The 11,415-nt window shown below is 27.0% G+C and overlaps 1 protein-coding gene across 1 annotated transcript; it reads left to right on the top strand.

Moving 5' to 3' along the window:
- Positions 1-5,605: 5,605 nt before the first annotated feature.
- On the top strand, positions 5,606-10,969 carry LOC101495656 (beta-hexosaminidase 1-like). Its single transcript, XM_004497252.4, has 15 exons — positions 5,606-6,048; positions 6,140-6,217; positions 6,667-6,702; positions 7,136-7,247; positions 7,356-7,426; positions 7,518-7,648; positions 7,761-7,777; positions 7,886-7,934; positions 8,217-8,317; positions 8,407-8,466; positions 8,733-8,766; positions 9,054-9,152; positions 9,318-9,377; positions 9,463-9,713; positions 10,582-10,969. The coding sequence occupies exons 1-15, from the start codon at positions 5,707-5,709 to the stop codon at positions 10,755-10,757; spliced, it is 1,617 nt and encodes a 538-aa protein (XP_004497309.1). The 5' UTR covers positions 5,606-5,706; the 3' UTR covers positions 10,758-10,969.
- The last annotated feature ends 446 nt before the right edge of the window (positions 10,970-11,415 follow it).

The raw sequence follows: 11,415 nt of genomic DNA, 5'->3' as shown, positions 1-11,415 counted from the left end.
GCCGATGAGGGAGTAAGTGAACGTTTCTTTTTTATTTTATTTGTAATTGTTTATTCAAATTATTTTGACAAATGGATATTCAATTTTAAATCTCAAATATTGAATATTTTAATCCCCACATGCCACTGGTATATAAAAGGAAGGGATTTCTCCATTTCATATCCAGCTCCAGGTGGAGAGAATATAGAGTGATTTCATTTGAAAATTCAACCGTGATTTACTTCAATTATATTTTGTATTGAGTAGCGCAAGATTTTTATTTTTCTATTGGCCAGTTAATTGATTTTGTATTGAGTTTTTGCTCCCTAGTATAACTCTTAGATTTTTATTCATTTGGTCTCCAAAGATTTCATTCCATGACATTTTTATCGTTTATTAATATTTTTTAAATCTTAATTCAAATAATAAATATTTTAAATCTTAATTCAAATAATAAATATTGATATTATAATTTTAAAAGTTTTTAGTCGGAGAGATTTTAAAAGAAAGAAGAGTTGAAATTATATTTATATATAAAAAAAGTATGTGATTTAAATTTTAAGAAGTAAAGAGATAGTATCAAAATTATTTTTTAAGTAATTTTTGCTCTCCAATCATAGGAATTTGGAGAAAAATCATTAAAAAAAATTCATTTTTTTTTAAATTAAATACAAAATTATTAAAAATATTTTTCTTTATCTGATCCTCAAGTAACAAGGTTCAATTGGACCCGCATAATTGGATACTGAGAGGGAGTTGACATGTTGTTCAAGTTTTGGATAAATTAAATAAACTATTGACATAATATTATTTTATGAATTTAAAGTTGAAGTTTAGTGAGTTTAGTTCCGCTTGGTTTATTAGAGTCAACGAAAGTACTACGGTTCAGAATTTGCTTACTAAAGTATATACTCATTACTCTCCAACGAAGTTGTCACAATGACGACGCAATTCAAATCTAAATCCTTGTTAAATATAAACTATTTATATTCGTAAGGATTGGACATACCTACAATTGAACATGTACATAATAACGTTACCTCTTTACAATAGATAATACATACTTCTTCTGTCTTCTTTTTTTGGTCTAATTCGAATAATACATATTGTGATCTCATCTCTTAATAGTTTAATTTGAGTTTCGTGGGATTCTTACACAAAAAAACTTTTAATGATAAAATGAGTTTTATTTATTTAAATTTCTATTAATTATAGTTAATTAATAAATTTGATGAATTGCACTATATTAAATAAATATATATTACTAAAATAAATAAATAATATTGTATTCATATTATCAAATGATAAATAATTTAAAACAAAAAAATAATAAATGAAATATTTAAAATGAGATGAAGGAATTACTAATAATACTTTTATCATAAATAATTTTTGAAGTAGTACTTTACAAATTTCTTTTTACAAGAGAAAAAGTAAATGGGGCTAATGTATTATTTTGTGTGTGTGGAAGAATGGGGATAAGCTCCAACAAGCAAAGAGACTACAAACCTATAAGAAAGAAGACATATCGAGCTCATGTCAGTCAACATGACAATGGAGTCAAAGTCATGAATTATACTAAAAATTCTATCCATACTGGTCATGTGAATATTATATTAAAAATCATACTTCAACCCTTTAAAGATAACCCAAAGTTCCTACATGATAATGAAACACGCACCAAAAGATGATGCTAGCCATCCTCATTGAACTTCAAACGAGGAACAACAAGAGGCGAAAGAGAGCCATGAATTGGTTTTCATAATAAAGGCTCCAATACTAATACTCCTATTGTTGAAAGTCTTGTCATTTCCCGCCATCATTAAGAGCAACCGTATACTCTTTATACTAATTATTTTAAAAAATAAAATTTTATAAATTATTTATATTTTTTTTTAGTTTTTCTATAATAATTTAAACACACTTATAATTTTAAAAATAAGGTAATAGATATATATCCTTATAATTAATGTTATTAACTTCTTTTAAATATAAAGGAATTTGAAAAATTAATTTGTTGTGATATTTCGATTATATCTTAATATTTTATGACAATAATTTAATAAAAAATTTAAACTTAAAAATCTTCATATGAAATTTAATATATCTTAAAAGATAATGGTGCAAATAATATAACTTAAAGAATCAAATAAATAAAAAATTTAAATAACTTAAGCGAAAATTAAGTTAGATTAAAAAAACTAAAATATATTTTTATTCTTTTTTTGTCTTTTTATATTGATTTTAAGATTTATTTTGGTCTTTTATGCATTAAACGTTAAATATTATCCATTTTGTCTCCTTTTGTTTTTTTACTCAATTCGATCCACTAGTTTAATTTTCATTTAACACATTATACTATGTCCCATTCAATCTTTAATATAAAAAAAATGATTTAATAAATAATTTTTTTAACTCACTTTTACTAATGCCGATGCGAAGATAGTATATAATAATTATGAAAAATACAACTTTGCCCAAAAACTAATTTTTTAAAATTGACACTAGCATAACTTAAGAAAATAAAATAAAAATATTTTATGGATATCAATTGTCTTTTACATATACAATATTTAATTAATTGTTTGTAAAAATATAATAAATTTAAATCACATGAATAATTATTATTAATTTGAATCAATCATTTATTTAATTAAATTAATTATATTTTTAATCACAGTTAATAGAGTGTCAGACTAGTATATAAAATATAGTTGTTCATATATCTATTATGTAAAGAATAACTTTAGGGACATACCAATTCATTTATTATTATTATTATTATTATTATTAATAATAATAATAATAATAATAATAATAATAATAATAATAATAATAATAATAATAATAATAATAATAATAATAATAATATTGTTGTTCACGGGTCAAATCTAGAATAAAACATTAAGAATCACACTAAAAAAAGTTTTTACTATTTTATGATTGGATTAGATCAAGTCTTGCGACCCTTGAATTAATCTTGTTTATAAAATAGTTGGAATGTAGATTACCTACTTGCGTATTTGCGGAGCCGCTCGGTTTGCTTGTGATTTGCCTGCGTCATATAATATTTGATTTGCTTACAAAAAATAAAAACAATTAATATGTTTGTCATGTTTGAGTATACAAAAATGATTTAAAGTATTAACTATTTGACAAGTGTTGCACGAGTGATATTCTATAATTTTTAATTATTAGCAAAATTAAAATCAATAATAATTTTATTACATAAAAAAATATATGACCACTCTAAATTTTGTTGTACAAAATGTTTTAATTTTTACATAGAATTAAATACAATTGATTAGAAATATTCACATTTTTATTTTGATTTTAAATGTGATTCATCCCAAAATGGTATTAAGTAAGAAATATAATTATCATTTACTATTATTTATAAAAAAAAAAAAATATAATTTGTATGAGATTCTTTTAATCTATTAATTAATGCATGATTTGGGAAAAGATAACCAAAATTTAAACTAAATGGTGAATTATGATTAATATTAAATGAATTAATTATATAAACCAATTACAAATATCAATAAATATTAGGATTTTGTTAACAAATGCTCCGAAAATAAAATATTTTTTAAATAATAAAAAAACTTATTAAAATAAATCACATTTTAATCTATTCTAAGAAAATTAACATAATTTTCAATATCCACTCCACAAAACTAAATTTATATTCTCTATAAAACAATAAATTTAAAAATAAAGAAATTATTTTTATGAATGTCATAAAATAAAAGCCAAAAAGTATAATTAAAAGTGCAATGGATCAAATTAAATAATGGTTCTTATTAGCATGTAAAATACATGTATTTTTTTTTTTTAAAATAACGTAAGACGCGTCTAAAAGAATATAAAAATGAAAAATACTATCTTAGATCAATAATTTTGTAAGTGTTCACAAAGTTTATATAAAATGATTTGCATACAATATTTATTTTATTTGTCTTATCATAAATGTTGTTTTGGTAAGAAGATTATTTAATTGTAATTTTGATTTTCTGTTTTGGTTTGTTATTATAATTTGTTTTTCTATTTTAAAATTTACTAATTTTGGTATTTTTTATATATATTTTTAAACTAAAAAAATATGACATGATATATTTTAAATGACATGATTACGTGAACGATTAACAGTTATGATATTGTAAAAAACAAAAAAAGAAAACCTTAAAAACTTTATTTTCTAACTCCAAAAATTATTTATTTTTGTATTTTAATTATAAAAAGTAAACAATTAATCAATGAGAATTATTTATCTTTATAATGTTACGTCACATAATTTAAAACATGTTATATTAATATTTTATATCTATAAATTTGATGAGATACAAAACTTATAACTAAATTTAAAAAAAATCTCAAAATAAATAATATTTTTAATTTTTAATATGATTTTAATTATTATTTTTTAATGTATCTTTCAAGTATTATATACAACTTCCAAAAATATTTATTTTTTAACATTAATGATAAAATAATCAATATTTATGATGTATAATAAAACAACTTTTAATTATTTTAATTATTACATTTCTTGCAAAATCTTCTAACCACTAATCCACGGTTATAAGTCTTTATTAAGAAGGAAAGATTAATAAAATTTTAATTTTTAATTGTTCTCCATTGATGTTTCTTACGTTAGTGATTTCTTGAAAAGACAATTTATATGACACTTTAAAAAAAGAATAGTGTATCAATACTCTTATTTTTTTAATCAATAAATATGTCGATTGTACTTTTATATTATTATTTTTTTAATTTAATTCATTTAAATTTTATATTTTAATTAAAAATTAAAATCATTATTAATCAAAAAATTCATATCTTCTTTCATTCCTCTCGTGAAATCGTTCCAACACTAAAAAAAATTGCTATCTTTCTGTCTTTGTAAGAAGAATTATATAGTATCAAGTCTTTCACTAATTCGCTCTGAATATCGCGCTTGTATTTTTCTTCTCCGTCTCACTCTTAATTTACTTGTATTTACGTTGTTGTTATCTTGATATCGTAAGTCACGCACCGTTAATATCACACTATTATCACTATTTTTTAGAGAGTTGTCTTTAATTCTAATAAACTAACGACAAAGATAAACAATTCAAAATTAAAAAGAGACCAACAATGCCTGAAGAGATAAAACACATAAGGAAAAAATGTAGTTTGTTTTTAATATAATTAATAAATATATATTAATTATTTTAAAATAGAAAATAAATATAAAGGCTAAATTACATCCGTGATCTCTTAACTTAATTTCAGATAACATTTTAGTCATTTATTTTTTTTTTTTCTGATTTAATTCTTTATTCCTAACAATATAAATTTATTTGAAGATTTGTGTTACGAATTTGATTAAATTTGTATTATATTGAAGAATATAATTAATTTTATGAATTTTGATTAATTTTTTTTTTTGAATTTTTGTATAAAAAAGAATAATATTGTTGAAATTTTAAAATATAAAATATCAAATTGTCACTTAAAATTAAAATAAAAAACCAAATAAAAAAGAAAATTAAGTTAAAGGACATGTAATTTATCTAAATATAAATTTTCAAAATTTAGTGTTATTAAATTTAAACTTATCATAACATTTTAAAAAACATAATGTGCAACTTTAGCTTAACTGTACGACAACGCCAATCAAACAATCACTCTCTCTCTCCTTTCTTTCTCCTTTCTCTCTCTGTAACAGTTTTGAGTTGAACCATGTCTTGGTGCTTCTACTACTACCCCACATTATTCATCATAGCTTTTTCATTCTGCATTTCTCAAACTCTGGCAGCCAAAATCTCACAAACCCACAATTCTCTTCCATTCATTTGGCCTCTTCCTGCAAAATTTACTTTCGGCAATGACTCTCTCTCCGTTGATCCATCACTTTCTCTCATCGGAAACGCTGCTGCTTCTGCCATTGTCCGAACTGCTTTTGATAGATACAAAGGGATAGTGTTCAGAAATGGTAACAGCTTCGGTGGTTTTCTTAGAACAGTCACGGTTGATTATGATGTTACCAAATTGAATGTTGTTGTGAATTCCAAAAGTGAAGAGGTGGGTTAACTGTAGTTGTACCATTTACTTTTTTGTTTTATGGATTTTGAGGATTTTTTATTTATTTTGATATTGGGAAATTTTGTTGCAGCTTCAACTTGGAGTAGATGAAAGCTATAACTTGTTTGTTTCAAAAGACACTACTGGTTCTGGGAAAGTGACCATTGAGGTATAGTTTTGTTTTTAATTTAATTTAATTTATTTTATGGTGTTTTTGTTTAATTGTTTTCGACCATCAATTGTGCTTGAATTCGAATGTCTGATTATGTTTTTATATATCGTTGTGTGATTTTCAGGTTTCCTTTTTCTATTTTTGAAATAATTTCCTTTTATAGTAATTGTTTATTTTTGATTCAATAGCACTTGTGTTGATTGAAGTGTTCTGTTTTTCGGTCCACCAAATTTCTTTAAATTGACTTAGATAGTTTTATTTTTTGTTTCACTTCTTATTCTTATTGTTGGAATTGACCGAAACAAATAAATTGGATTTATTTTTTTGTTTTCTCTTTAAGCATCTTTTCTTTTTTATTTAAAAAAACCCATAAATATGATATGCTATGAATTAAGATATACTTCCATTATCGTTAGTCATCTAATTTTGTGATTTTTTTAATGCAGGCAAATACTGTTTTTGGGGCATTGCGTGGATTAGAGGTGCGTATTGAATAGAGAACAATATTTCTTATATATAGCAAACTTGTGATGCTTTGATGGCATTATTTCATACATAATTGAAACGAGTTCTACTATTTATTTTTCTCGTCAAAATAAGTTTTCTATTTTCTCCATATGATTAGCAATATTCATAATCAGTTCTGTTACTGTTATTTATACTGATTAAGATTTCAGAAGTTTGAAATGAATCTGTTTTCCTCTCTTATGATAGTTAGTTAATTGCTTAAAGTTTTTTGTATTATACTTGTTTTACTTGAAAATGCAAACTGAACTGTTGTTGTTTTGGTTTTTTAATGAGTATTAAGGACACATCACATGATATAGTTTTTGAATGATTGACAAATTTGTAATTCCTTTCGAGTTATATGTGACTTATTTCCTCCATCCTCGCTTTTTAATGATGATTTCCCAGACGTTCAGCCAATTGTGTTCTTTTGATTATTCAACCAAAACAGTACAAATAGACAAGGCACCTTGGTCCATCCGAGATAAACCGAGATTTCCATATCGTGGTCTCATGTTGGGTGAGCCAATATATATTTTATAAAAGAGAGAAGTTTATATTTGGTGAGTGTTCATATGCATTGATCAGTGGCTATTGACACATATCTTGAGTTTCTTTTATTTTGCAGATACATCAAGGCACTATTTACCAGTTGATGTAATTAAGCAGATAATTGAATCTATGTCTTACGCCAAACTTGTAAGATGTATAAATATCATAAGTGTCTCAAAAACTAGCATATCATGTTTTTTTTAAGGTGACGCTGACATGAAAAAGTTCTACCTGGTAGAATGTTTTACATTGGCACATCATCGATGATCAGTCGTTTCCTCTTGAAGTACCTACGTATCCAAAATTGTGGAAAGGTTCATACTCAAAGTGGGAACGTTATACAGTAGAGGATGCATACGAAATTGTCAAGTAAGATTCGCCTTGTTCCATCTCCTACCGGTATAAATCCTTTAAATGTTTCTCAGTTGAATGCTGACTAACACTGTTCTCTTATGATGTTTTACTTTTTCATGATATAAAGCTTTTCCAAAATGAGAGGTGAGGTATCTCCAAATATCCTTTTGAAGTTTCTATTTCATATTAGCATTTTGCAGTTTTGATCGTTATGCAAGATAATGGAATTTCTATTTTTGTGGTTTATCACAGGCATAAATGTGATGGCAGAAGTGGATGTCCCTGGTCATGCAAAATCATGGTAAAGCTTATGTCATGGTCAATTTTCTCTTAAGCTGATAGATTGATAGTCTTTTTGCAATTTATACTAATGTTGAAATTGAAACTGGTTATACATGGAAACCTGCAAAAAAAATTCTTTTACAATTTGTCGCAAACATTTCTTTCAAGTTATTCAGGCTTTGGTCCTTTTATTTTGCATAAATTTGGACTTTAATATGCTCCAACAATTTATTATTTCTGTTGACAGCTATTATTGTACATCAGAAATATTTTAAGGTTGTTCTTTTTTGTTTCTGATTAGGGGTACTGGATATCCTGATCTTTGGCCATCGCCGTCTTGTAGGATGCCACTAGATGTTTCAAAGAAGTTTACTTTTGATGTCCTTTCAGGCATTCTGACAGGTTAAGCTCCTATAAAACATGGATCAATGTACTAATGTGCATTGCTTATAAATTAATTTTTTTTACGTTGTCCTTGTCTAAATTTACAGATATGAGAAAAATATTTCCATTTGAACTATTTCACTTGGGTGGTGATGAAGTACATACAGGTCAGTATGCACGGATTTCTTCTTGCATCTTGCTAAAGAGTAAAGAACCATTTTACCTAAAAGCTTTAAGCTGGCCTAAGAATCATTTTTATTGTTAGCACAACTTAATTTGATTACTGTAGTGTTAAAATGTGTAATAGTGATTGTGACTTCATATCGTTTACAATGATAACAATCATCATAAACAATATAAATTGGTTTAGTGCAATTTTTAAGCCATTTTGTATCAATGCTAATTGATAGGAAATCACTATTTATTTTGACAGGTTGTTGGACCAATACTTCTCATGTGAATAAATGGTACAAATCTTAACCTTCTATACGCAGTCATTCGTTACATTATATGACGGTTTTTTGTTGCCTAGCGCGTTAAATCCATCAAGCTATGGAAATTCATATAAAATTGAAAAGGGGAAATTTCAATTTTAGCTACACTGTTTATTTTGCCACTCTGTTTTTTGGTTTCGAGCATCGACATCGGGATCAAATTTCCAGAAAATTAAGTTAATTAACCATCACAAACCATGAATTGGAATATTGACATGCATCAAGCACAATATTCAGATGTGATTATATCTCCAATGCAGGCTAGAGAACCTCAACATGACTGCTAATGATGCTTACGAACATTTTGTACTGAGGGCTCAAAACATGGCCCTTTCGAAAAACTGGAGTCCTGTGAACTGGTACGACATATATGGCAATATACCATAAAAAACTTTCTTATACCTTTAATATATATTGTCTTTTGTACGGATCATCGACTATGAAATAGTGCTTTCAATTTACTATTTGCGCTCTTAGACTGTAGCCATATATTTTAGATGTTCCCTTTTTATGTAACTTATCAGGGAAGAAACCTTCAATACGTTTCCAACAAAGCTGCATCCACGGACTGTAGTGCATAACTGGTGAATTCTTGTCCATGTAGTTTTATTTTGAGCATGAATCTCAAATGAATCAGTTCTAACGTATTTTAAGTAATTACTACTGTAGGTTGGGCCCGGGGGTTTGTCCAAGGGTTGTTGCGAAAGGCTTGAGGTGTATTTTCAGTAACCAAGGTGTGTGGTATCTTGACCATCTAGATGTCCCTTGGGACGAGGTCTATAATGCTGAGCCACTAGAAGGAATACATAAAGCTTCTGAACAAAAACTTGTTCTTGGAGGAGAAGTTTGCATGTGGGGTGAGACAGCCGATACATCAGATGTTCAGCAAACAATATGGCCTCGAGCTGCAGCTGCAGCAGGTTAGTTGTCTTACTAATCCAAAGTTATTTGCAATTCTTGCATTATATTTAATTGCAATTAATCCTGTAAAATTGAGTAGCATTCCCTCTTAGAGTTAATTAATTAATAGAGAAGCAAAAGTCACTATCTCTGTCACCCATATAAAAGATCCAATACGAAAGCCATGTGAAAGGCATATGCTATAAGGCACTTACGTAGACATATATACCAGACGCAACACAAGAACCCTCACAAACAAGTAGGACTGTTAAAAAAAGCAAAAACTTAGTGTGATGAAAATTACACGAACTGAACCTATTTGGTTCGGTTCAGTTCAGTTCGTGAACTATCTATCACAGTTCCATTCTTTTCAGTGCAGTTTGGTTTATGATTTTTTAAACAGTCCTAATATTCGGATAGGTTGCTTTTTTATTTTAAGCACAGTCCTAATATCAGTTGATAATATAACAATTTAATATTAGTATGGTTTACAAAGAATCAGTTTAGTTTGGTAAGTTACAATTCAGGTTTTTGTAAAGGTAGTTTCAGTTTGGTTCGGAAATACAAAACAGATGCACCAAAGTTTTATGTCAGTTTGGTTCAATGCGAGACGACCCATTAGCAGTTCGGTTCAGTTTTACCGAACTATGGTAATGGTTTAGTTCGGTTTGGTTTTCCTTCGTAACCAACCAAACCATGAGCAATCCTAGACACAAGACACTTAGCTCATGTGTGTGTATGCACAATCCACTGTATGTGGATTTAGAATAGGATACATTTGTGTGTATGCTTGTATATCTGTCAATCTTGTCTTATGTAGAGGTGTTTTTCACTTTATCATTTTCCTTTGTTATGTATGAAAAATTAACAATTACTTGTTTCCAATAGAACGTTTGTGGAGTGAGAGACAATCCACTTCAACTGGAAAAAGTGACTCAACCGCATTGCTCCGGTTGCAATACTTCAGATGTCTGTTGAATAGAAGAGGGGTTCCAGCTGCTCCAGTCACAAATTTTTATGGTAGAACTGCTCCTATTGGTCCAGGCTCATGCTTTGACCAATAACTTTAACATGCTTCATTTGTGTAATAAGTGTAGATTGTTCTTGGAAGTAACTCATGAATATGCCTGGTTATGAGTTAGAATTCTTGTAATAACTTGATTTTAACTCCTTGTAAGCTTTAAGTTAATGATGTCAGAGCTTTGCTGAATGAATGGACCATAATCATGTAAGTTATTAATGTATTCAATTCAATAATAAGATTTGTTTAATTGTCTCTTTATTGTACTATTGCTAATTGCAAATTTAATGGACTTGTGATTCTTCAGCTAATTCTATATAGAAAGCTATTGGTAACATCATAAAACTGGAATCAAATATTGGACTTGTGATTCTTGAGCTTATTCTATACTTGTAATGCTTTGATGACATCATTGTTTCATAAATAAATAATTGAAATGAGGTTTAAATATTATATCTTTCTAGACAAAGCCTCATTTTTTTTACTTATCAAAATTAGTTTTAATTGTTTTTTGCAATCTTCATTTTTCATATATTTAGATATATTTCCTCTGGATACATAATCAGTTATGTTCATGTATTGTATACCAATTAAAGACAAAGATTTGAGCAATTTGAAATGGATATGTTTTCCTCTCTTATACCTCATTACCTTTGACACTCATTAAACTGAAATTATAAACCCTAAGAATATTTTTTATA

The sequence above is a fragment of the Cicer arietinum genome, chromosome 4 (genome assembly GCF_000331145.2).
Source record: "Cicer arietinum cultivar CDC Frontier isolate Library 1 chromosome 4, Cicar.CDCFrontier_v2.0, whole genome shotgun sequence".
Taxonomy (NCBI): Eukaryota; Viridiplantae; Streptophyta; class Magnoliopsida; order Fabales; family Fabaceae; genus Cicer; species Cicer arietinum.
This window is presented reverse-complemented; position numbering and strand designations above follow the sequence as displayed.